Source organism: Rhinatrema bivittatum, chromosome 16, assembly GCF_901001135.1.
Source record: "Rhinatrema bivittatum chromosome 16, aRhiBiv1.1, whole genome shotgun sequence".
Taxonomy (NCBI): Eukaryota; Metazoa; Chordata; class Amphibia; order Gymnophiona; family Rhinatrematidae; genus Rhinatrema; species Rhinatrema bivittatum.
Window position 1 is genome coordinate 18128416 of NC_042630.1, and position 27704 is coordinate 18156119.

General features: G+C 45.4%; 1 protein-coding gene across 1 annotated transcript; it reads right to left on the reverse strand.

Annotated features, from left to right (window-relative positions):
- Nucleotides 1-4745: 4745 nt before the first annotated feature.
- Nucleotides 4746-27268, reverse strand: LOC115078651 (snaclec rhodocytin subunit alpha-like). Its single transcript, XM_029581599.1, has 6 exons — nucleotides 27221-27268; nucleotides 26861-26914; nucleotides 26323-26444; nucleotides 15478-15624; nucleotides 7713-7833; nucleotides 4746-4874 (listed from the first exon to the last, which is right to left on the reverse strand). The coding sequence occupies exons 2-6, from the start codon at nucleotides 26904-26906 to the stop codon at nucleotides 4801-4803; spliced, it is 510 nt and encodes a 169-aa protein (XP_029437459.1). The 5' UTR covers nucleotides 26907-26914; nucleotides 27221-27268; the 3' UTR covers nucleotides 4746-4800.
- Between the last annotated feature and the right edge of the window lie 436 nt (nucleotides 27269-27704).

Sequence of the window (27704 nt, forward strand, 5' to 3'; positions counted from 1 at the left end):
GATTTAAAAATCAAAATTAAAATTTTAAATTGAATATGTTGCAGAGGGTGGTAATCAATGCAAAGCACATAAAAGAGAACTAGCATGATTCCAAGGCAGGCCTCTAATGATCAACCAGACCGCTGAATTCTGCAAAATACACAGGGCGTGGAGACAAGAGGCAGGCAGGGAGACCTATGTGCAGTCCATTACAATAGCCAATCGTAGATAAAACAAATGACCATACCAAAGTACGAAAGTCATTATGATCAAGAATATAACGGCCATGGCGTAATATACGTAATTTGAAAAATCCTGCTTTTAACACTGATTTAAATTGTGGCAAGAAGTTTAGATGGGAATCAAAAATAGCACCTAGATTTCTAACCATCAATATCCCGAAGAAACATTTTTATGAGAAAAGCGCGAAAACTTGGCTAAGTTTATCCTGCTAACTTCAGGACAGGTCTGTGGCATGACCAGAGTTAGCTGGATAAGTTATCCGGCTAACTCCGAATATTGGAGTTATCTGGCTACCTCAGCTCCTCCCTGGAATGTCCTCACCCCACTGGCCACTTAGGCCTAGATTCACTAATACCGCCGGGCTCTTTGAATCGCGCGGTACAGGGGGCGGGCCTGCGAAAGCAGGCAGCGATTGCACTTCTGCCGTGTGATCGCTGCTGGCTTTCGCACCCAATAGCGCCATCATAAAAGGTGGTTGTTATTGGGCGTGAAATTGGCAGCTGTCCACAATGTCTTCACATGGTCCGCCCTGGTGCCACCCCGACTCATCCTGTTCCGGTCTTGACGCCGCCCCCAACTCTGGCCCCCATTTAGTGATCGCTCGCTTTGGAAAATGACCCCCCTCAGCCAGATAAAAACGTATCCAGGTAAGGATTATCCGGCTAAATGGCAGCCGCTGATCCTGGCAGATATTCAGCCGCTGCCACTCAGCTGGTTAAGTCAAAACAATAACTAAACTACTTATTCCAGATGGAAATACTGGAGTCTGACATCTTCCACTTTGGAGCACCTGCAACAAATTGTTATTCAGTCACTCCATGTCAAGTTGCCAATCATCTTTTGTATGTAGGACAGTACTGGCAAATAATATAAAACTCACCACATATCATGACCTGAGGCAGCATCAGAAGCAACATGCAGAGCACCACAGCCTTCATCCCTTTGAAGTCACTGAACTGGAAAAAGTTGCAAAGCTGCTGGTTATGATTGATAACATCTTACCAGAATTCTTGAAACACCCTGGGCCTTGTGCCTGCATGTGACCGGCTCAATTCTACACTAAAGTTAACAGCTCTAGGTTACTCAACATGAAGTGGCATAAGGCAAATGTTATTGTAATTCCAAAATCAGATAAAAGCCTTATATGGGCATCTAGTTATTGACTGCTCTATTTTCTGAGTACTAAAAGGTCCTTGAGCGACTCGTTCAACAATTGATATGCGTGGAAGGAGAGACCCCCGAAAACCTATCCCTGCATGCGCTGAGCCTACGGAGGAGAAGGCAGCTGGGGAGGAGCCCGGACACCGCAGAGAGACCGCGGCAGCGGCAGCAGCGTCGGCGGCTTGACTAGCCGCGTGAAGGTGAGGGCCTGCCCGCACTCCTCGTGGGCAGGATCGTAACAGTAGCGTTCTGTAACAGTTGAAGAGGCTTTAGGGTGTAGACTGGGAGACCGTGAAGCAGTGAATTACAGTAGTCCATTTTCGAGAAGATGATGGATTGTAACACTGACCTGAAATCGTGAAAATGAAGGAGGGGTTGAAGCCTTTTTAGAACTTGGAGTTTGTAGTAGCACTCTTTAACCATAGTGTTGATGAAATCAGAAAAGCTCAGATGGTTATCCATGACCACCCCAAGGTTTCTGACCCGTGGGGAAAGAACTGGGAGCGGCGTAAGGTGAGAGCTATTCAATGGAAGGTGAGAGCTATTCAATGGAAGGGTGCCATCTTGAGTGATCAGGAGGAATTCTGTCTTGTCAGTGTTGAGTATCAGGTTAAGGTTAGACAGGAGTTTGTTAATGGAGAGGAGGCAGGAGTTCCAAAAAAGTACGGTCTTTTGAAGTGATTCGGTGATAGGAATAAGGATTTGGACGTCATCTGCATATAAGTAATGGGTTAACTTTAGATTGGAAAGGAGATGACAAAGCGGGAGAAGATAGATATTGAATAACGTAGGGGATAGCGAAGAGCCTTGAGGGACCCCTAATGTGGAACTGAACGGTGGTGACTCTTTGCTATTGATCTTAACTTTGTAGTATCTGTTCTGGAGGAAAGATTTGAACCAGTTTAGAGCTTTGTTTTTGATGCCGATCTCGGATAGTCTTTCGATGAGATAATCATGGTTGACCGTGTCAAAGGCGGCCGAAAGATCAAGGAGGATGAGCAAGCAGGGATGTTTGTTTTCTAGATTCATGAGAATGTTGTCTGACAGAGATAAAAGAAGAGTTTCGGTACTGCGGGATTTGCGAAAGCCTAATTGAGCCGGGGAGAGGATGTTGTTATTTTCAAGAAATTCAGAGAGCTGTTTGTTGACTATTCTTTCCAGGATTTTGGCAATGATCGGAAGATTAGCAATCGGGCGGAAATTTGCTGGGTTATCTGTAGAGAGATTTGTTTTTTTTAATAAGGGTTTTAAGATGGCAAGTTTGAGGGGGTCAGGGACCAGGCCCTGTGATAGAGAGGCGTTGATGATCTGGGTGATAGGCTTAGCGACGTCTTTAGCGCAGGTTATGAGAAGGTTAGCTGGAATTGCATCAAGAGGGTGTGAGGATGGCTTGAGTTTCTTTAAAAGGTTTTCAATCTCTAAAGAAGATGTAAGCTCGAAATCCTCTAAGCGGGCCGTTTCTGGCGAGGAGGCTGAGGAAAGTTGAGGATATATTGGGCTGAGTAGTAGATTAGGAGAGCATGAATGATGTTGGGTAGGAACTTTATTGCTTGTACGGGAGGCGAGTAGGTTTGTTATTTTATTTTTGAAGTATGTGGCAAGTTCGGAAGCTTTAGTGGCAGCTTTGTCATCTGGGATCGTTGAAGAAGGTGGTTTGGTGAGCGATGAGACCAGGGAAAAGAGGGCTTTTGGCTCGTGGATGAAGTGATAGATTTTTTGAGAGTAGAAGTCTCTTTTTGTCTGAAGAATGTCGATCCTGTATTTGTGCATGAGTGATTTAAAGGCCGATAAGTTAGATGAGGAGGGTTTTTTTCGTCAATTCTGCTCCTTTTTTCTAAGTTTACGTTTCAAAGTTGTTAATTGTGGCGTGAACCATGGTTTTTTTTGTCATTGTTGTCACTGATGATTTTGGTTGTAAGCGGGCAGGTTGCATCGGCCACTTTGTTAGTGATTTTTATCCAAGAGGTCAGCGCAGTGTCAGCATCCGAAGGGTCGATGTGGAATAACTTGGAGGATAGGTGAGAGCTGAGGGTTTCCTGGTTGCATAGCTTTCTGAATTGGACTGTGGATTTCTGTGTTACCGAGGGAGTTGAATGTAGGTATCGGAGGGAAGTAGAGATAAGCTTGTGGTCCAACCAAGGAATTGGCAGACAATCGATATGTGACGCTAGAGTAAAGCTCTGGTTGATGAAGATGAGATCTAGCGTGTGACCTGCTTTATAGGTGGGTTCGTTGATTAGCTGTTTGAAACCCATGCAGCTGAGGAAGCTGAGGAAGGATTCGCAATTGGAGGAGCGAGGAGTGGCGTCCACGTGGAGATTGAAGTCTCCTAACAGAATGGTCGGTGAGTCAATGTTAATATGTTTTACAATGTATTCTATTAAAGGTGAAGGGTCCGCATCAAGACGTCCGGGGGGGCGTAAATAAGGCCTATTTGTAACTGAGAGGATTTGAAAATTGAGAATTCTAAGGAAAGTGAGGAGATAGTTGAGTGTAATGACAAACCAAGTTTTTTATTGGCAGCGAGTAGCAGGCCGTCTCCTCTTCTTTTCAATCTGGGGACGGAGAAAATGTCGTAGGTTTGTATGGGGAGTTGATTGATGAGGACCGTGTCTTCAGGTTTGAGCCATGTTTCTGTAATGGCGCACAGGTCTGGTTGCTCATCCATGAGTTAGTCATATAAGAGGTGAGTTATCAGTCTAAATGGTTTTTGAACATGGACCTCGATATTTTTAATAAAAAATACATACTCAAAAGAGGGGGTGGGGGTGAGGATGTGTGGATTTTTTTTGAAGATCACCCAGGGCTGCATTATTTATTTATTTATTTAAACATACATACATACATGCGAAATTGCCATGCTGGGTCAGACCAAGAATCCATCAAGCCCAGCATCCTGTTTCCAACAGTGGCCAATCCAGGCTATAAATACCTGGCAAGTACCCAAACAATAAGTAGATCCCATGCTACTGATGCCAGTAATAGCAGAGGTCATTCCCTAAGTCAACTTGATTAATAGCTGTTAATGGACTTCTCCTCCAAGAACTTATCCAAACCTTTTTTGAACCCAGCTACACTAACTGCACTAACCACATCCTCTGGCAACAAATTACAGAGTTTAATTGTGCGCTGAGTGAAAAAGAACTTTCTCCGATTAGTCTTAAATGTGCCACATGCTAACTTCATGGAGTGCCCCCTAGTCCTTCTATTATTTTATCATTTATAAAATTTATGAATCGCTTTCCAGGTTTTACAATAAAATCTTCCAAAGTGATGTACAACAAAATAAAAAGACAAAAATGATACAAAAAATACTCAAAATAAAATAAAACACATTAAAACCCAGATCTGACCCCCCCCCCCCCCGTCTCACTGCACGTCTTGAGGGTCTAAATCCCAGGTGCGGGTGCTCTTCACTTAACGTAAGGGCTTTTTGCAAATATATGAGAAGGTGGAACTGTCAGTGTAGCCATTCCAGGTGATAGAACCATCTGTGGAAAGGAATGAATGGAGATGGTTAGGCATACGCTTGGCCACTAGGTCCCGAGGTTGTTTTTCACAGCAGAATATGGTCCCCTCTGCCACCCAGTCCCGGAGGTGACAGGCTCGGGGGATGAGTGACCCAGTCCCGGAGGTGACAGGCTCAGGGGATGAGTGACCCAGTCCCGGAGGTGACAGGCTCGGGGGATGAGTGACCCAGTCCCGGAGGTGACAGGCTCAGGGGATGAGTGACCCAGTCCCGGAGGTGACAGGCTCGGGGGGATGAGTGACCCAGTCCCGGGGGTGACAGGCTCGGGGGATGAGTGACCCAGTCCCGGAGGTGACAGGCTCGGGGGGATGAGTGACCCAGTCCCGGGGGTGACAGGCTCGGGGGGATGAGTGACCCAGTCCCGGGGGTGACAGGCTCGGGGGATGAGTGACCCAGTCCCGGAGGTGACAGGCTCGGGGGATGAGTGACCCAGTCCCGGAGGTGACAGGCTCGGGGGATGAGTGACCCAGTCCCGGAGGTGACAGGCTCGGGGGGATGAGTGACCCAGTCCCGGGGGTGACAGGCTCGGGGGATGAGTGACCCAGTCCCGGAGGTGACAGGCTCGGGGGGATGAGTGACCCAGTCCCGGAGGTGACAGGCTCGGGGGATGAGTGACCCAGTCCCGGAGGTGACAGGCTCGGGTGATGAGTGACCCAGTCCCGGGGGTGACAGGCTCGGGTGATGAGTGACCCAGTCCCGGAGGTGACAGGCTCGGGTGATGAGTGACCCAGTCCCGGAGGTGACAGGCTCGGGGGATGAGTGACCCAGTCCCGGAGGTGACAGGCTCGGGGGATGAGTGACCCAGTCCCGGAGGTGACAGGCTCGGGGGATGAGTGACCCAGTCCCGGGGGTGACAGGCTCGGGTGATGAGTGACCCAGTCCCGGAGGTGACAGGCTCGGGGGATGAGTGACCCAGTCCCGGAGGTGACAGGCTCGGGGGATGAGTGACCCAGTCCCGGAGGTGACAGGCTCTGCGACCCAGTACCCAGCCCCTGAGCCATCCAGTCTTAGAAGAGACGAACTCTGGATCCCTTGAACGAGTCCCCTTCTTTTGCATCGAGCCTGATTTAGGATACGTTTTAACCTTGTATTAATCTGGGGCTGCAGACGCTAGCCTCGACAGATTAATGCAAGAGCCAGATGCTAGAGACGCGGTTTAGCCACAGTAGGAGGGAGCCTGGTTGGGCATGGATGGGTGGTGGGGGGGGGGGGGGGGAGGGGAATCTCTCCTCCATTCCTCACCCTGTGAACCCTGGTCTTCAATAGCCTCCCACCCACAGTGCACGGGGCTGCATCCCGTACATCTCACACGCTAACCCCCCCACCGCGCGCCATAGGTTCCACAGACACGAACGACTCCGATCCCCCTCCCACTCACGCATCTCAAAGAAACAGACCCCTGACACATGCCTCACACATTCCTCGTACTAATTTGGATTGGGATTTCCAAATCTGAGATTTTGGCAGACTTGATAGGTGCCTTCCTGAGGGGGTTTGCAATCTAAAGGGTGAATTTTCAAAATGTCTATGCACGTAAAATTTAGCATTATACGTTCATAAGTAGCATCTACGGTATACATGCGTATTTTCACTTTCACTCGCACATAAATATGCGCGAAAAAGGTGCGTTCCAAAGCAAGGCCAACGTGCACAGAAGCTGCTACTTTAAAAGGCGCTCACGTGCCTACATTTGCCAATTTACTTGTGTATTTTCACCCCTGCTGATTATCTGGCGTAAGCAACGTTAAACGTGCCCACCGGGTGGGAGGCCTGGGGGAACTGGTGGACTAATTGGTAAAACCGATTCATTTCATTTCCGCCCACGTTTTAAAATTGGCCGACTTAACGCGCGTTAAGTCCAACTTTACTTTCAGACGTAAAAAGGGGTAGGAAAAGTAGGTGCGTTCAGTGCATTGATACCCATGGTTTCGACGCGCCGCGTGTATTCGTGCGTGCGCCTACATACGCGCAGGGCGGAGCTACGCACGTCGTAAAGTGCATGCGTGCACCTGCTCGCGGCCGTGGGCATTTTTATACGCCGCCGCGCACGTTCGTTTGAAAGTTATCCTGCCTCTCCGACACAGCCACACAGAACCCCCTTTCCCCCCTCCCTCACCCCCCCTAGATAGTCACAAGCTCCCCGCCATCCTCCCAGATACATACAATGCACCACTTTCTTATTCCCCCACATAGCCCCCTCTCGCCGCCTGCCTTCACACGCTTTCCCAGACACACGTGCGTACATAGGCCTTGCACGGATATCCCCCCCTCCCCCCCCCACAAACACACATGGGAACACAGAGTCCTCTCTTCCCTGACGTACACCCCCACTCCGACACACGTGCGATACACGAACAAATATTCATTTCTCCATTCGTTTAGCCGAAGCTGCCCGGTAAGGGTAAATATTTCTAACCAGCAGCGGGGGAGGGGCGGCGGGAGGAAGCTCTGGGAAATGAGAAGGGGGTGGGCAGCACTCGGTGGGAGGTCAGCGGCGACAGGCCGGGCTCTTGCTTCCTATGGGGCTCGCAGTGCGGATTTCTTTAGGGAAAAAAAGCAAGGGAGAGGGGGCCATTCCATACCTAAGAACATAAGAAAATGCCATACTGGGTCAGACCAAGGGTCCATCAAGCCCAACCCCCCCTCCCCCGCTCGTGACATTTCCCCTCTGCTCAGTTCTCCCACTGTCATCCCTTTCGGCCAGGGAGTCGTTATACCTGTATGCCCCGAAAGGGGGAGAGGGATTAGAGAGCCTTGTAAATGCCCCATACAGAGAAAGCACACCCTAGGCATCCCTTACCAATGTGCTCCTCAAACGAGCCCACAAAACTTTCCTGGGGCGAGCCGTCCGGCTCGTTCTTTGCAAGCTTCGCATACTCCCACTTTGACCCATCAGTCCAGGTGAACTCGTGCGGATTCTTCTGTTGGCAGCAGAAACATCCCAAGCAGTGTTTTATTTATTTATTTATTCTATTTATTTATTAACTTTTATTTATCAACATTTGTGAAGCACATCATGCCGGTTTACAAAGAACTCAGATGAGATACAGTAAAACAATATAGCAATATAACAATATAACATTATAAACAATATAATATAATATTACTAATCAAAAAGAATAAAGAAAACAAAATGAACAAAATAAAAACAGTACAAAAGCATTACAAAAAAGAACCAATGGAGCAGAGATTTAGGGGGGAGAAAGGGGAGGGAGAGGAGGGGGAGAGCGAGGGAAGGGAGGGTGGGTAAGGGTTTAGGAGGGGTGTGGGAAAGGGGGGATGAGGAGAGGGAGGGGAGAGAAGCATAGTTAAAAGGAATTAAAAGGGAGAAAATACAGTGGAAATAGGGGGAGAAAATGTACAGAAGACTTAAGAAAGCTATCACTTAAATAAGTAGAGTTGCGGAAGAATCGAAAGGTCGCAAAGGCGGTAGAAACACTGGGAAATAGATTCTTCAAAGGGTATCAAGGGGGGGAGGTGGAGGGGTGGAGGGGGGGGGGGGGAACCGGGGGATAGGGTAGCAGCCGGGTGACGAGGAATCGAGGGGTAGCGGGGAAGGAGGAGAAAAGGATAAGTCCAGCGAAATGGGGGAGTGTAGATGGTCAAGCCGGGAGGAACTGAGAGGGGGGGGGAGCGGGGGTGTAAAGTCGAGCAGGGGGGAGCTGGTGGAGATCGGTGATCGGAGCTGAGAAGGGATATTACGTTTGGTTTGCGTCAGGGTATGCCTGTCGGAAAAGCCATGTCTTGACGCCTTTCTTGAAGTTGTGAAAGGATGTCTCTTGGCGTAGGAGGGCGGGGAGGGAGTTCCAGAGGGTGGGGTCAGCGACGGAGAAGGCTCTCCCTCTGGTGTTGGCTGAATGTGCTGTTTTGAGGGATGGGGTGTGGAGGGTGCCTGTATGGGTAGTTCTTGTGGGGCGGTCGGAGGAGCGGTAACGAGGCATTTCATCAAGCCAGATGTGGTTGTGTTTATGTAGGGAGTTGTGAAGGATGGTGAGGGTTTTGTATTGTGAGCGGAAGGATATGGGCAACCAATGTAGGTCCTTTAGTGTAGGGGTGATGTGGTCCCTTTTTCGCGTACCGGTTATGATTCTGGCCATGGAATTTTGTAGAATCTGAAGGGGTTTGATGGTAGAGGCAGGGAGTCCTAGTAGCAGGGAATTACAATAGTCTAGTTTCGTGAGCATGGTGGTCTGAACGACTGTGCGGAAATCGTGGGTGTGGAGGAGGGGTTTGAGTTTTTTTAGGATGTTGAGTTTATAGAAACCTCCCTTTAGGAGAGCTTTGATGTGGGGTTTAAAACTTAGGTGCTGATCCAGTGTTAGAGGCAAACGTGTGCTGGGGACATGGGGAGGAGAAGTAGTGGAGGGGTGAGGAGAAGGGGAGAGAAGGGGGGGGGGGAGAGAGCAGAGAGAGCGATAAGAGGAAGGGCAGTGTACGCGCCGGCCTGTGGTTGAAGGAGACCTCAAAGCTTGTTCTGTGCCAGGGTCCTATAGAGTAACCTCCTCCCTCGGGTCCACCCAGACTGGCTGATCCAGTCCTGGTTCTGCCCACTGCATGCATGGAAATGGAGTCTCGCATTTATTTTTCCTTCTGTTCCTTAGGGCTTCCAGCTTAATCAGAACCGGCCTTTGTTGGGCTACGGCACCCCAAATCTTCATTTGCAGCCAACTGAGCTGTTTCCCCCACCATTTTTCCTCCAAGGGTTATAAGCGCCGTCTCTGCAGCTTACCTGCACGGCCGGCACTAGCTGTTCTGCTGCTCTATGCGAGCAATTACTTTGCTGTCCCCTCCTCGTTCTGTTTTTGTTTTTTTTTAATGCTTAATTTTTATTGGTTTTCCCAATCAAAACCAGTGCAAGGGTGTTAGGCACCCTAGGTAAACCTTACAGCCTTGTGTCCCATCCCCCATGCCTGGCCCTCCCCACACACAATTAAAAGTGATGCATTATAAGAACTGATTTTACATGAAAAAGGACATTCATCGTGCACTCTCCTGAGGTAAAAACAACTTCGGCAACAACTGCATATATTTACACACCCTGTTGTGGTGTCAACCAGAAAACCCTGCACAAATGACACTTGGAACCCATATGGTATTAGGCCTGAAGTGATGCATGTTGGGTGTGGGCTTAGCCCTCAGAAAGCCATGAATAAATTAAATTACAATTATAACATAGTAAACCTCCCATACCAAAACAGCACTAACTGCCAGCACTCAAATAGCAGCAACCTTACCCATGAAAAAGCAGCACAATAAATATTATACCGGGCCCTAAAACACCAATACACCTCCTAATAGGGAAAACAGAACAAGCCAGGCTGCTATAGATCCCTGCACAGAAACTACACGCCAGCAGGATACCTCGCCTCAGTCAGATATGCAGAACCCAGACAGACCTTCACTAAATACAGAAGAGAGAGAACAGGGGCATCGTTAGCACTAGGCACGTGGGTCCTGCGCCCCGAGACTCCATGTCTTCAGCCGCCGGCAGAGTAAGAGAGGTCCTGGGGGGTGGCCACTGACGTTTCCTTGCAGCAGACGGCTGAAGTAAAGGACCTGCAGGGCCACTGGCGTTTGCTGCAGTCAGCGGCCGAGGAAGAGGCAGAAATCCAGACATTGCCTCTGTGTGTCCGTGTGTGTGTCCGTGTAAGTAAGAGCGTGCCTATGTGTGTGTGTTTAGGGTCTAGTCAGACAGCGACTAGGATACCTGTGACTGTCAGGGCTTGCATTAGTAACGGACGAGGCTTACCTTAATAATATTCTCTCACACATACAAAACACCTCGGCGCCAGGTAAAAGTAACTCACCTCTAACCATCTTCCAATAACTACCCATATGCAGAAAACCATTACTTCCTAGCACTACCTACCTCCACGTAAAAAATCTACAATAAGTTCAGATGGACAATACCCAGCAAATAACATAATCTCTTTTAATGTACCTCGCCAAATCTTTGTAAATGTACCTCGTCAAAGTTGGTTAATATATTATGTTAATGTTCCTATCACTTCTCTGCTCCAAGTTGTACTTATCCCTGTTTTATTGTAACTGTAACTGTTCAGCACCTGTTATTTACTGTTTTATTGTAATTGTAACTGTTCAGCACCTGTTATCTACTTCGTTTACTACACCTTTCATCACACCCTTGTTTATTGTAAACCGGCATGATGTGATACTCTCACGAATGCCGGTATAGAAAAAACTAAAATAAATAAATTAAATAAAATAAATAATAATGGATTTATTATTGGCTTATAGGAACATACAAAGGGAATTGCTAACTGGTTGAGTGCAGATAACAACTATTACAGAGAAGTCCTAACAATGTATGAATTATAAAGAACCAGAGCTTACTGTTGAAAACAAGGACCCAAGAGATCTGTCTGTCCTGCCGTGGTCTGAGGTCTGTGTTGATTCTGAATCCCTTTCAGCTTTGCCCCCCCCCCCCCCCCCTTTATACAGATTGTGAGAAATCTAACAGTGGCAGATGCATACGGTGGGAATGAGCAAACGGCTTGAGGCAGGAGGAATCTTATTTATTTATTTATTTATAAGTTTTTTATATACTGTGGCACGTAAAGCACATCACCTCGGTTTACAGCAAAAAGTAATTCAGCCAAAGGCTTTACAATAAACATATTAAGTGGAGAAAACCAATCGCTTGTTTTATCATCAGTTCTGGTGCTACAATTAAGCAGGTCAGAACTTTGTGTTTGGGCACAGTCCTAATACACGAGAGAAGCCTCCCTTTTGCTGTAAACATTAGCAAAGAGTTGGGGACTATACAAGCAGAAATGTAATTATGCAAGCAGTGAGGAACCAGATGTTCGGAACAGTTCTGTGTGTCTGCACATGTGTACATTAAGTTGGCTAAGCCCAGAATCAGTGTTTTATATGCCTATGTACATTCTGTCTGTGTGTGGCTCTGGGTTCATCAGTAGTTAGAAATAATCCTATAACAGTGTGAGTATTCATGTGTAAGAGAGAGTGCCTCTGTGTGAGCGTGTGTGAAAGAGAGTTTCGGTGTTTGCATATGTGTATGAGAGTGAGGGAGAGTGCCTGTGTGTGTGTGTGTGTGTGTGTGTGTGAGATTGAAAGAGAGTGCCTCTGTGTGTGTATGTAAGAGAGTATCTCAGTGTTTGTATATGTGTATGAGAGTGAGAGTGCCTCTGTGTGAGTGTGTGTGAGAGAATGTCTTGGTGTTTGTATATGTGTATGAGAGTGAGAGTGAGAGAGAGTGCCTCTGTGTGAGTGTGTGTGAGAGTCTCGGTGTTTGTATATGTGCGAGTGTGTGAGATTGAAAGAGAGTGCCTCTGTGTGTGTGAGTGAGAGAGTGCCTGTGGGTGTGTATAATGGAAATTAACTGAGACTAGTTTGAAGACCCCAAGCCAACCTCTCTGTGAAATCATATTTACCTTTTTGCACTGTGAAATGCTAAAAAAAATGCTAACAAACAGGCAAGAATCTGCGAACTGAAGTGCCAGCAGTTCCCAGATGGAAAAGTAAACAATTGTATGGTACCAAAAACCTGAGAGAGGGAAGATTAGCAGGACACTCACAGCTGTGCTTGGAACTGATAAAAATACCCAGAGGAATAGGGCATCTCTCCAAAGCATTTGCCAGTTTTTAGTATATAAAGAGAGAGAAAGAGAGAGATTTCTTCCTGGATGCGATAGCACAGACTGATCCCTTGGAAATGTAAGCTTTATATATACAGTGGGCCCTTGGGTTACGAACGACTCGGGTTACGACCAACATTCAAGGTTTTGGGTTACAAACAAATTTTGAGTTACGACCAAAATTCTGGTTTTGAGTTACGAACAGATCTCGAGTTACAACCATAATGAGAGAGAGAGACTAACCATAATGCCTTCACAGTAATAGGTATTTATGTCTAAGGGAGGCCCAACCTAGTAACTCGAGGTGAGGTTTAGGTATTAGTGTAGGGAATAGGGGCCACTTTGACATTCAGAGTGTGGCGTACAAACAGAACAATGCTCTCTTGTGAAGATTTGATGACCTTCGGAGTGAGGAAACTCAACCAAAGATGAGATTTGTGCAGTGTTCTTTCAACCTAGCTTGATTTTACCCAGGTAGAGAGTCCATATGCAGATATCGTAAAGGAACTGGTGGAGGAGGTGAAATTGTTTCTGGTAGGCTAGGCACATTTTATAATCTTTTGGTGAGTACACTAGGGAAGTATTGGTGTTTCTGGTAATTAATGACCTCATACAACCATTTTTATTATAGAAATGGTTAGGTAAGGGCTGCTTTTGGGAGGTTCAGAATACATTATTGGTTTTCCCATTATTTCCTATGGAAAAAATAGTCTTGACTTACAACCAACTTGGGATACAACCAGCCCTCTGGAACCAATTGAGTTCGTAAGTCAAGGGACCACTGTATATAATTATATATATATATATTTAGGTATTCTCTTTAGTACTTGTGTCATGGTATGGCAGGCTTGCTATAGGTTCTAAGAACAGTTTTTGCAAAGTTTTGAATTATTGTGCAATGTTATTGAGGCATGCTAATGTGTTGCTGCTACGGTGAGGAGACTCCAGAGTCTGATGATTATTTTTCTATGATGAGTGGTAAGGGGAAATGTCCTGATTCTGCTTTGCATCCTTTGTTGAAGGAGTTTCTGTGAAAACAAGGTATTGTAAAACTTGAGGTGCAGGGTTTATATTGGGATTCTGTCCTATCCTATAAGACCCCAGACTTCACTTCCATAGAGAAGACATTTACTGAATAACTTTAGTGGTAGTTTTATGAGATGGTTGAAACTGGCCAGGGTTCTTTGTTGCATAGAAAGTCCTTCTGCCCAGAGATGCCACTGACATGCATGCCCAGCACTTTGTAGAGAATGGTGCAAAATGTTTGTAGCGGTGCCTTATCTCCATATCGACAGAGGTAAGAGGTGGGTGTGGAGAAAGCCATGGGACCCCTGGCAGGATCAAATTAACTGGGTAGTTTCCCTGACACAGGTCATATTGGATGATTCTCTGATGACAGCTGCATGGACATGTAGAATATAAATCATTTAAATTTGAATATTTAAGGTGTGTTGTCCAATTATGAGTTTTTACAAGATTGTTCTGGGGAAGGGGGGATGCTTGTTGATCATGATGAGTTAATTATCAAAATCTCGGGTGGGGAGAAGGGAAGGGGAGAGATGATGAGTCTGTACCCTGGATCTTTTAGGTACCTAGCAATGCCCCTGAATAGAAACCTGCAGACAAAAACTGAACTGGAAACCATAACAAGCCAGACTCTGTATGCAGTGCAACAATGGAAAAACAGAAATATCACCATTCCTCATATACCAAGCAATACAATCAAGAAATATAAAATATCAATCTTAATAGTAAAATAATACTAATAAAAAACCCCAAACATTTTAAAACAGCTGATGAATAAAATAATATATCCAATTAAAAACTTGTGTACACATTTTTAAAAATTTCCCAAACACCAATAAAATATTTCAAAACAGCAGACACATCAAATAACACCAACAATTAAAACTAAGGATTGTAAAAATCCCTCATGCTCAATGCCTGGGAATTTTTGATTTCCAGTCACCCTGACATTGTCATGGATTATTGGAGGATGAGTGCGCTTCTATTTCCTATAGAGTATAAGAATCTAAATGTGTTATATAAATGTGCATACACTGATTTTACTTTATATTACTTGCAATAGTAATATTATGTGTTCATTTTATTTATTCTTTCTTTTATTTTCTCTGCCAGCCTCTCCTTCCCCACCCCTGAGAGAACCTTTAGTTGGGTGGATGTACTATACATGCCCTTCTTAAACACACAGTTGAGGTGGCTCCGTTCCACATAAGATAAGATGGTTATATAAATTTAAATAAACTACACTTTTTCCCTGCCCTGCTGGCTTTCCAGTACTCCACTCTGTGCCCCAAGAAACTGAGAGAACATGGAGGAAGCTGAGAGTGGGGTGTCTGAGGGATCTGAGGAGGAGCGAGGAGATGGAGAAATGGAGAAGATCCTAAGGGATGCAGAGAGTTGGAGAGGAATCTAAGGATGATGGAAGATGAAGGGGACCCTGGAGGGGAAGGAGGTCATGAAAGAAACATTGTGGGGAACATGGAGATACATTTAAAGGAACTGGGAGATGGAGAGGTTACCGGGGGAGAAAAAAGGGTGATAGACAATTACCTTGGGAGGGGGTGGGAGACAAATAGAAAAGGGAGGGAAGAGATGAAGAGGATCCTAGGAATGGTGGGTGGAGAGAGAGAGGAAGGAGCAGAAAGGAGAGGAAGATGGAGGGGGGGGGGGAAAGGGTAGAAGGGACAATGGCATGGAGGGGTAGGTAATGGGTGGGATGATAATGCAGCCCCTTTTAAAAATATTCTAGTTCTGCTCACATGTATCATGTGCAAACTTTGACTGAATTTTTTTCCCATGTCTGGCCAGATTGAAAAACAGGACTGTTGTGTGTCCTGTTCTGGTTCAAGCAGGACATAGGACAATTTATTAAAGCAGGCCAGTCCTGTAGGAAGCAGGGCACCTGGCCGCCCTGTAGCTCACCTTTCTGTCGCGCCTCCCTCCGAGCCAGTAGGCCTCGTTGTTCTTGGAGTACTTCAGCTTCCCCATGAGGTGGTAGATGTAGTTGTTCTCCTCATCACTGTGCACGGAGGCCAGGTGGGAGTCCTTCGACAGACTTTTGCACTTATCCTAGAGGATGGAGGAGGAGAATGATAAAGCTCGGAGGAAGGGGAAGGAGAAAGTGAAGCAAGCTCTCCTGAAAATAAATGAAATATTTTCTGGATAATATCCCCTTCCCACACCCAGTGAGCAGCAAAAAGAGCAGCTGGATAGTGCCTATTAAACTAGAATTGTCTATGGCTATTATGAGCTTACCGTCAGGCAAAAGCCCAGGGCCAGATGGTTACCAAAACTGAGTGATACAGAAATCATATTGAAATATTGCCCCCCCCTTTCTGTCAGAGTTCTTCGCTTATGTGAGATGTCAAGGTATTGCCTTAGGTAATATTAGAAGAAACTAATATTACTGTCAGACATGAAAAGGATAAAGACACAAACGAGGGGTTCGTTTGGGCCAATACCTTTATGTCTTATTAAAACGTAGCGGCTGCTAGCACTGGATCAGATAAGCTTCACAAAGGGAAGGATCTTTACAGTGAGCACTTGCCACCTTCTCAATAGGAGAGGGAGGCAGAGAGAGAGAGAGACCAATATGCAAGTTTACTATTTATACCTCTGTAAGAGGGGGCACTTCTAACTCGGGTTGAGGTTTGGGGAGTGGGGTAGGTTTTGGGGGGCAGTTTTACATACACAGTCAGAGGTACGGACAACAAAGGATGATGGGGAAGAAAAGAAAGAGCAAGGTAACTGCCTCTTCTCTGATTTCGGGACTGCTGAGAGGGCCCATGGATGAACACATTCATCGTTTGGCTAATATGTCAATTTTGGACAGTAGTTTTGAAACTTCTGTGACCAAGGTTTTCTTTAAGTCCTGGCTTTGTTCAGCCTCCAACACAACCATCTGGGCTCTCCCCAGATCCTGATTTGCATCTTACTTCAGGGAATAATCAAATCCCAAGCCAGTTGCACTGAGTACAGAGCAGTGAGTTGTTACCACCATGTCTGAAGTCTCGTCTTCTATTTCTTTACCTATTGTTCTATCAGCACCACCGGTACATTTCTCAGTGATGGAGGTACCTAATATGGTTACACTGAAAGGCATTTGGAAGATGGTAGCTAAATTGGATCAGACATTAACCCAAAATATATCTCAGATGTCCACTTTCCCAGCTGAACGAGTGAAGCTTGAAGAGCACGCTAAACGTCTTGAGCTATTGGAAAGCTCTATTTGTAATATTAATGGGCTGTTAAAATCAGTTCAAAATGTGGGAATATCCTCCATAAAAGATAGTTTGTTTGTTCATGACTGTTTAGAAGTTATGGAAAATTCGATCCATAGTACAATTCTAAGATTTTTGAATTTTTCTATTACAAGGTTGTTGTCTCCTACTGAGATGTTTAAAAAAATATTTGAAATATATTTTGAGTTTTCCAGAGGATTAAATTCCATGCTTATCTAATATTTATTATTTGCCAAAGCAACGAGCTAATTCAGATGGGCTTTTAGAGGCAACCAGGCAGGATAGCCCGGACGCGTCAGCCTTTCTGGAATCCTCTATTGATTTAGTACCAGCTAGGGTAACATTACGGGCCGGATTTTAAAAGGTTTACGCGCATAAGGTACTCGCGTAACCCTTTAAAAAACCCCATGTGCGCGCCGAGCCTATTTTGCATAGGCTTGGCGGCGTGCGCAAGCCCCGGGACTTGGGGGCTTCGCAAGGGGGGCATGTCGGGTGGGTGGCGCGAATTTCGGGGCGTTCCAGGGGGCGTGGCGGGGGCGTGGTCGAGGCCTCCAGACCTGCCCCCGGGTCAGGCGATGGCGCACCAGCAGCCTGCTGGCAGGCGTAACTTTAACAACAAAGGTAGGGGGAAGGTTTAGATAGGGCCGGGGGGGGTGGGTTAGGTAGGGGAAGGGAGGGGAAGGTGCGGGGGAGGTAGAAGGAAAGTTCCCTCTGAGGCCGCTCCAATTTCGGAGCGGCCTCGGAGGGAACGGGCAGCGCGCACAGGGCTCAGCGCGCGCAAGTTGCACAAATGTGCACCCCCTTGCGCGCGCCGACCCCGGATTGTATAAGATACGCGCGTATCTTATAAAATCCCACGTACTTTTGTTCACGCCTGGTGCGCGAACAAAAGTACGTGCACGCGTAGATTTATAAAATCTACCCCTAATTATTTCCTTCAGCTTAGATAAAGAGATTTTTTTTTTTTTTTTTTTTTTAAATATTGCCTGAAGAGAAGAAAGCAATTTCTTGCCTTAAAAGAGAAGGTGATGCGTCTTTCTTAAATTTCCATGTAAATGTTTTGTTTCCTTTCAGAATAGTAAATTTGTGGGTTTTGACCCTCTTTGCTTAGAAACATTTATCCTGGACAAGTCCTGAGATGATATCGGGATACATTAAGGGTGGATTATACTGAATGATTTAAATTTTACCCTTTCCTCCCTTTCCCTTATTGCTTATAAACTACATCTGAGCCTTAAGAGCCACATTAACTCCATCATAAAAGGAGGTTTTATAAGCTCATGGTCATAAAAAAAACTCAAGCCCCTACTCCATACTCATCCAAGCTACATTAACATCTAAGTTGGATTACTGCCTCCCCTTCTCCACCATCAGACCTCTCCAGATACTTCAAAATGCGACTACGATGATAATCAGTAAAGCTCGTAAATCAGACCATATAACCCCCATCCTCGAAGACCTACGTTGGTTCCCCATATCATCACGTATCCTGTTCAAAACCCTCACCATCATACACAAAGCTATCTACAATCATAACTCCTCATGGCTCAATGAACCATTTCAACACACACAATCCGCCCGCCCCACCAGAACGAACCTCAAATGCACCATACAAGTCCCCTCACTTAAGAAAGCCCGTCTCTCAGCCACAAGGGACCATGCCCTCTCTATCACTGGCCCTAAGCACTGGAATTCCCTCCCCCCCTATCCTTCGTCTGGAGCCATGCCCATTTAAATTCAGAAAATTGCTAAAGACCTGGCTTTTTCACCAGGCCTTCCCGGACTAATCTCGTTAACCCGCAGTCCTGCTGCTCCCCCCCCTCCTCCACCTCTAGCAGAACAGTTAATCCTACTTAATCTTATAAAATTTGTATTCCTATTAAACCCTATGTAATCATTATAAAACAATTCTGTAAATCAAATAATCTTCTCAGAACCACATGGAAACTTGTAAATCGAGTAACCTTGTAAACTTTGAATATTTCTATATTTCTTAACTATGTTCCATCTTTCCCGTTTCTCTTTTCTATTTTAGTTTGTCAGGTCTGCTGTTATGGAGCCTCATACTGTTTGCCTATTGGTTGTCCACCTCCCCCTCCCCTGTTATTTGTACTTTCCATCTTTTGTTATTATGTAAACTGATATGATGTGTACTTTAATGTCGGTATAGAAAAGCTGTTAAATAAATAAATAAATAAAATACATTATTTTAGCTATTGCCTTTTGTGTGGCTTTCTCTCCCCGCTCAATGTGGACTTGAGTAAGAGTGAATTATGAATTTATCGATGTATTTTGATGAGGAGGTTTTCTTTTTTTTTCTGTGAAGATGGATAAATCTATGCTATCTTGTATTTTCTTGTTTTTCCTTTATGGATTTGTATAAATTCAATAACATATAAATTAAAAAAAAAAAGAAGTAGGGCATGAAGTTGGAGAGCTTCTCTACTAGAAACATAGAAACGACGGCAGAAGAAGACCATAAGAACATAAGAACATAAGAAATTGCCATGCTGGGTCAGACCAAGGGTCCATCAAGCCCAGCATCCTGTTTCCAACAGAGGCCAAACCAGGCCACAAGAACCTGGCCCATCCAGTTTGCCCAGCAAGTTTCGCACTTTTTTTTTCTCTCATACTTATCTGTTACTCTTGGCTCTTAGTAGCCTTTTGGTTCTATTTCCCTTCCACCCCCACCATTAATGTAGAGAGTAGTGTTGGAGCTGCATCTAAGTGAAATATCTAGCTTAATTAGTTAGGGGTAGTAACCGCTGCAATAAGCAAGTTACACCCATGCTTATTTGTTTACCCATACTATGTAATTCAGTCCTTGGTTGTTGTCTGTATATAGATCCACTTTTCTTCATTCCCCCTTCCATTGAAGCAGAGAGTTATGCTGGATATGCATTGAAAGTGAAGTATCTGTCTTTCTCCCCTGCCGTTGAAGCAGAGAGCTATGCTGGATATGCGTGACGTATCAGACTTTTTCACTGAGAGCTTCAGCTGATTGGAGATGAAGTCTCTGCTTTTTAGTCAACTGGCGCTTGATCCTTGCAGTTCTGAAGAGGTTGGAGTCTGAGTTGTGTTTCTTTCGTACACATTCAAGCTGCCAAGACCTTTCTTTGGGGAGGGGGTCCCTCATGAAACCAGAGTGCGTTTAATGTAGGCTAAAGAGGCAGGACGTCTTGCGATGGGAATCTTCCATGCAATGTGGGATTCCTGCTGCCTTTCATTATCAGGGCTTGCTAGGAAGCTCACACCATGCTCTAGCTATACTAGATACCATGGAGAAGGGTGGGAGGGCCTACTTGTTACCCACTTGAAATCCCAAAGTTACCTTTTTCTGATTCTTTTTCACTTCCATTTAGATCAGAACACTCTGATAGCTGCGGTTTGTGTGCCAAGATCCTATACAATGCTGTCTTTTGTTGATGTATATAAGAAATATGGCAGGCAGGGAAGGGGAAAATGGGTGTGAGAGAGGGCAGGTTTGTTTTTGCACTTGGTTGTAAAGCTTTCTTACATTCCAAGGATCTGATAAAATCAGATAAGGAGTTCCAGATGATAGGACCCGCAGCTGAGAACGCCCTGTCCCTCGTAATGTTAAGGTGTGCCAAGTTAATTGAAGGAAGTTCTGTATCGCTCCATGGTGAGACCGCACCTTGAATACTGTGTATCTCAAAAAAGATATAATTGCGATGGAGAAGGTACAGAGAAGGGCTACCAAAATGATAAGGGGAATGGAACAACTTCCCTACGAGGAAAGACTAAAGAGGTTAGGACTTTTCAGCTTGGAGAAGAGACGACTGAGGGGGGATATGATAGAGGTGTTTAAAATCATGAGAGGTCTAGAATGGGTAGATGTGAATCAGTTATTTACTCTTTCGGATAGTAGAAAGACTAGGGGGCACTCCATGAAGTTAGCATGTGGCACATTTAAAACTAATCGGAGAAAGTTCTTTTTTACTCAACGCACAATTAAACTCTGGAATTTGTTACCAGAGGATGTGGTCAGTGCAGTTAGTATAGCTGTGTTTAAAAAAGGATTGGATAAGTTCTTGGAGGAGAAGTCCATTACCTGCTATTAAGTTCACTTAGAGAATAGCCACTGCCATTAGCAATGGTAACATGGAATAGACTTAGTTTTTGGGTACTTGCCAGGTTCTTATGGCCTGGATTGGCCACTGTTGGAAACAGGATGCTGGGCTTGATGGACCCTTGGTCTGACCCAGTATGGCATTTTCTTATGTTCTTATGTTCCAAGAGATTCTTACCCTCTGATGTCAAGGATCAAGGGAACCTGTAAACTTGGAGAACTGAATTCACCCAGCAGTCAGAATCGCCATGATTTAAGCTTGAAAATGATGGAAGTGAGCTTATATAAAATAGGCCATTGTATGGGAAGCTCACATAGGGTGGGAGTTATATGTTCATGTATCTGTGTATTTGCAACAATAAAGTTTGGTATTTCTGACAAAAGGGGGTGGGGGTTGTTCTTCCTTAAGGCGATCAATATCAATGTAACCTCTCTTGGTGACTTGATGGTAAGGATTGCATATAGAGGGTTTCCCTTCCTTAAACTTTCAGTCAATATTTAAGAGAGAATCAAAATGCGAGCAGCGGCATTCTGCACTAGTTGAACTGAACACAGCACAGTTGCAGATAATCTCACCTACAAGAAGTTATAGTAATCCAGTCCAACCAGAATAGGAGCCTGAAGGACCATACAAATGTCTTGTGCTTCTGTGGGAAATTATTTTAAGGAGGAAGTTAGTGTGCGGAAGAGTATTGTGCCACGATAAACAGGAATGAAGCAGAGAAAATCACTGATATTATTAGTTTAATTATTTAATATAAGGTCTATGTTCTGAGAATATATTTGCCATTTTTCTTAGTCTGCTTGTAACAAAAAACTGTTTGCAACAAAACAAGTCCTGAGATACTGGAGAGCCACTATTCAGAAAGGCTAACTGCAGATATCTAAAGAGAACAGGATTTAGCCTCCTGGCCACACCTTACTGTTTGTTGCTGATGCAATAACGGATAGTTGGGACCTCAACAAGCACATGGGGAGTGGTCCAGAGAAACAGGCCGATACAGTACAGTGCGCTCCGGCGGAGCGCACTGTTAACCCATGCTTGGACATGCATTTTGGACGCACTAGCTTTACCCCTTATTCAGTAAGGGGTAATAGCATGTCCAAAATGCGCGTCCAACCCCCCCGAACCTAATAGTGCCCGCAACATGCAAATGCATGTTGATGGCCCTATTAGGTATTCCCGTGCGATACAGAAAGGAAAATGTGCAGCCAAGCCGCACATTTTACTTTCAGAAATTAGCGCCTACCCAAAGGTAGGCGCTAATTTCTCTGGAGGTCCCAAAAGTTAAAAAAAGTAAAAAAAAGATAGAAAAAAAAATTTTGAAATAGGCTTGCAGGTCGAAAATCGGACACTCAATTTTGCCGGCGTCCGGTTTCAGAACCCGTGGTTGTCAGCGGGCTCGAGAACCGATGCCGGCAAAATTGAGCGTCGGCTGTCAAACCCGCTGACAGCCACCGCTCCTTTTTACCGCTGGCCCTAATTTTAATAAATTAAAATACTGTATTACGTGCACAGGAGAGCGGGCACTTGCCTGCTCTCCCGCAATTTTACTGTATTGGCCCAAAAGAAACTAGGACAAAGGTCAGAAGAATTAATTTAAAAAGAGCAACATGAGACTAACTGAAATCAGAGAACCAAATGTTATGGAAGAGCCATCGGTTAACACAATCTAGACACAGACATATGTATTTGAAGGTATGAGACCAGGAGGATTTGTAAGGTACAAAGAACTGAATGTCATCGGCATTAATTCGGTAGTTTACACTGAGACAGGAAAAACATTTTACCAATAGGGTTGCCGGCAAGGCAGATGCTTGGGGTACGTCAGTTGTTACCGCATCCCAGGGTGAATAGAAATTCTCCAGTTGGATTTGTTGAGTCTTGTTGGATGAAAAGGACTCACACTAGCTAAGGACCACACCAGGGATAACCAAAGATTTCTGCCTTGATTAATATGATTGATGGGGTTGAAAGAGGCAGAAATGTCTACCAGAAGCAAAACATATTCAGTGCCACTAGGAAAACCTCAGATAATACTGTCAAACTAGACAAGAGTAAAAGTCTCAGTGCTATGTAGCTTTCTAGTTGGAATCTATCGATAACAGCATGATTTTCAACCAACGTGAATAGCTGGGTGTGAACAATAGACTCTCTTATCTTCTCTAAACAGGATAAAGAGGAAACTGGCTTGAAGTTGGCCAAATCAGAGGAATCCAGATTTGGCCTTTTTTTTTTAAGAAGAGGGCCCTGTTTAAGCAGATCTGGGAGAGTTCCAGAGGAGGGTGACAGGTTGACAAGATCAGTGATTGAATCCCTTATATCTTCCCTCATTAACTCGATCAGTGAGGTGGAACAGGGATTCAGGGGACATGCGGAGGAGTTTGTGGTGGCCAAAGGAAGGACAATTTACCTTTTTTGTAACAGAAATGAAGGTGTCCCAAACTACATCAACAAGAGGGACTATGGTAGGCGACAATGTGGTATCAGAACCAAATTTGCAGCAGATACACCAAAATTCAAAAAGAAACTAAAAACTCTGCTCTTTCAACAAGCCTACCCTACCTCTACTCCCTCCATATAATGTATGAAATCCATTTGTCCAGATGCCTGACTCTCTTGTAAATATTCTTTCTTGTAAATATACTGTACATTAGTTCACAACTATTATAATTATTGTTTACTTTCTCTTTCGCAATACCTTTGCTCTTGTTATGCCTTGCAACTTTTAATTGTTATAGTTACTGTTCTATGTAAAGGCTCTGCCTACCATGTTTTGAGTTAAATGTACACCGATACGATGTGCAAACGGTTATCGGTATATAAAAAAATGTTAAATAAATAAATAAATAAATAAATAAATAAATATCCACCACCTTTTTTGAGAAAAAGGCTCCAGTGGTGGCACCTGGACCGACTGCCCTCAAAACCCAAGTTCAGATTGGCAAATTTGGATATTACACTTTTTACTATGTGACAATACGCCAAGGAGTTAGTCCTGGCAGAACGAATTCTGCGGGAGAAAAACTGCTTTGGAGTACTATTCATTTTTTCCCGGTAAGCTGCCGGTTTTCGGTAATACGCAGTTTGGAGCTAGAAGAGGGATTTTGTACACCAATACCACTCACATCACCGTAACTGCTGGTTTAATAGTCTCAGAGAGCTTGGATACCATGGCGCAGATTTGGCTGGTTTAATAAAAAAAAAGTCTACTGTATTTGCAACAATAAAGTTTGGTATTTCAGACAAAAGGGGGTGGGGGTTGTTCTTCCTTAAGGCAATTAATATCAATGTAACCTCTCTTGGTGACTTGATGGTAGAGGGTTTCCCTTCCTTAAACTTACAGACGATATTTAAGAGATAATGATCAGACCATGGTATTCCCTGGTGACTAATTTGAACTGAATCTTTAACACAATCACTAGGGCTCATGAAAAACAAATCGAGGGTATGAGTGTATTTGTGCATGGGAATATTTATCCATTGCTCCCATCCCAGGCCGGACACCGACAAAGGAGAAGTTTCAATAGACGATGAAAGCGGAGTATGATCCATAGGGGGGATAACATCACCAAGTCCTGGAGCATGGGACAGGTCCCAATGCAAAGATGCTAGGGTTTCAACCAGGAATGATAAATTAGCAGATAAACAACCAGGCGGGCAGAGGATGAGAAAACCTTGGATAATAGTGTCGAAACTAGACAAGAGTAAACGTCTTGGTACTATGTAGCTTTCTAGTTTCCTAACAATTTAGCAATTGTAGATGAAACATTCATTAACTCCGTTGGAAGAATAGAGTTAATCTGTATTGACTTGAAACATTCCCATCAAGGCACCACCACCACCACCACCACAGTTAGGACATGCTTGAGAGAATAGACAATACCTAGAGGGACAAATCTGATTCAGCAAATCTAAATCTGTGTTTAGCAACCAGGTCTCTGCTAGGCAAAAGCAGCCAGGGGATTTGATGGACAAAATGTCACGCACAGGGTGTACATGAAGCAATATTAATGACCCAGCAGACACTGCGATGAATGCTTCAGTAGATAGGGTGCTCACGGTGATCGATAAGGAAGAATTCCTAGCACAGGACTTCCGACGGATGCAGGATAACTCGCCATAGCAGCCAAGTCCCATTACAATCGGTATGGGGCTCAGCTAGAGGCAGAAAATGCCAGAAGATCAATGCCAAGATGGAACTGGAAGCTCACCTCACAATCTGGAGTTACATGCCAGAGGGAAGGGGCTTCTTGGTAGGGGCAGGGACCCAGATCTAGATGTGGCTGAAGGCATGAAGTTTCTGCTGGGATGCGTGCATTCCTCGACATTGCCAGTCGAGCGAGTGTTGTGACAGAGCCCACTCCTCTATGACTCCCTGACGTCAAGGGGACGTGTGGATGTTTTTATGCAGAGAGATTTTCTCCTTTCCTTTGCGTGCCTAGATTATGTTTATGTGCCTTAGTTTCATTGATGAGGATTGCAAGTTATGTCCGTTCTTCCAAGCAATTATAGATATTATTTTAGTTTATTAGTTCAGTTTATTTTAATTATATTATAATTTCAATGTTATCAGCGATGTATCATTTTAATTATGTTGGATTGTAAAGCTTGTTGCTAATTTAATGTTCATTGTAAACCGAGGTGATGTTTGCTAATGAGCTGCGGTATATAAAAACCCTTAAATAAATAAATAAATAAATAAATAAAAAACAAACCAACAAACAACAAACCCAAAAACCCTGGAGAGTGGGGGGAGGGGTGATGCTTAAATAAATGAACGAACTTCCTGATTGGTTGTGACCCCTTTGCGATCTGTACCACATTGGATGACGTCGCATGACTCCCCTCCAGGTAGGCAATGTCAAGGCTGTTCCCGCACTGCGACTCCCCCTCTCAAAGCTGGTCCTGAGAGAGAGCCTGCGTTCCACCTCTTTTCTCTACCTGGCTCTTTTTAAGATTTAAAAGAACATCCACCCTACCTGAAATGGCAGCGTTTCCCATTTGGATTTGCCTTCTTACCCTCGTGGCTGTTGCTGCATGGCATAGCTCGAAGCTGCGTGCTCTCCCCGCTTGTGAAGTCACCAGGCACTAAGGTGATTTGTAACCGCCGGGGAAAGCAAGGTGGGAAGACAGCCTGAGCTTAAAGATCCATTGCCACCGAACGGTAGCCAGGAGGCTACGAAAGTGTTTCTTTCCCATCATGCTACCCGGCCCGCAGGGCCTAACCTTAGGAGGGTGTGGAACCGGGAGGCATCAACCTGGATTGCCACCGCGCATGGCGGCACCCCCAGGCTGACAGAAAATTAAAGTGTGGAGAATGGGACTTACCATAACAGCATCGACACCCCCAATCCAAAGGGTGGGGACCCAGGACCCTCTCCCCCTTCTCGGCCCACCAATCTCACCCTATAGATAATATTATGCAAACATACCTCAGCCTCTTCCCAGGTCATCTTTGTGGAACTGGGCTGGTAGCAAGCGTCTTGATACTGGAACCAGCCTTCCTCACAGCAACCCTCAAAGCACAGGCAGTCAGAGCGAGAGAAGGCTGAAACTGAGAGAGAGAGAGAGAGAGAAGAGGGGGTGAAGGACAACATGAACACAGCAATCAGGTAAGCGGATCAGGGAGACGCCAGCAAAACGCAGAGAGCGCAGGGGCTGAGAATGCCAGCGGGTTGAAACAATGCCTAAGTGCATTACATTGCTGAGCTGTTAAATCTTATTGTCAGGGCTGTATTTGCCTCGGGCACACCTCTGGGTGCAGGAGGGTTGGCGGCGGGGGGGGGGGGGGGGGGGGGGAGGTAGGTCTCTTTTGAAGCTGCAGCACTGGGGTGCATGGGGCACTTCCTGCTTCCCCTCACTAATTGGCACCCTCCAGACCCAGGGCGCCCCCTAGGCGGCTGCCTTCTCTGCCCAGTGGAAAATCTGACCCTGCTTCTTGAACCCACAGAGGGGATTAACCTCTCTCACCTCCAAGGCTGGCCCATACGTACAGGAACATCAGGCCATCAGTCATCCTCCTTCCTGTAACAAATGTGTATTAAGAAAATGTGATGAAAGAATTAAGAACAATCCCTTCTCAAACCAGTTTTTAATCCTGTGGCCCAGGGAGGCCTTGCCTTGTGGTCAACGGCGCAGGACACCTTTTATTATTGCTACTTTCATGGCAGCAAGCATCAATTATAATTCCTCCTTTACAGTCCTGGCGCCGGGGCAAGATCAGTTCTAAACTAATGGCTTGGTGCCCTGCCCGAAGAGCTTACAAGCTCAGTTCTGCAACTCTGATTGGGGCCGCTCCAAAGCCACCCCCTGGAGATCAGAGGTTGTTACCAGAAAGTGCTGCGTCCTCGGCGGGCACCTCAGGACAAGGAGGATAGGCTGCAGCCTCGCTCCCTTGCTCCCAGCACCCTGTATGTGTGTGTGTGTGTGTGTGTACATATATATAAGCGGCCGCTGCTGTTTTACATACAGCTGCTGTCATGGCTGAGCGAGCTCGGGGAGGGATCACAGCTGCCCAAAAGTCAAATTCAATATAGAGGAAACAGTGGGGGGGGGGGGGGGGGGGGGGAAGATGCTCCAGTGCCGCTAGATCCATTCCATGGGCTGGACAGGGTAAAGAGCCCAAGCTATATCAGATTAGCTAAGTACACAGCGGGAGGCGGAGAGAGGAAGAGTTTTATTGTAATAACCGAAAGGGAACACCTGTCCCATCTATTGTCCCTTGTAAATCAGAAAGATGAGAAAACATGGATGCAATATAACCGTACAAAAGATGCTTCCAAGACTATTATTTTGCTGGGTGACTGGAACAAAA

Bases quoted from the DNA above. Each gene is read 5' to 3' on its own strand.
- LOC115078651 (XM_029581599.1), bottom strand. From the start codon at position 26,906: ATGACTGATGGCCTGATGTTCCTGTACGTATGGGCCAGCCTTGGAG. The intron at 26,445-26,860 runs GTGAGAGAGGTT...TCTCTCTCTCAG, and splicing joins CGTATGGGCCAGCCTTGGAG to TTTCAGCCTTCTCTCGCTCT. The intron at 4,875-7,712 runs GTAAGGGATGCC...TCCTTTCCACAG, and splicing joins CTCGTTTGAGGAGCACATTG to ATGGTTCTATCACCTGGAAT.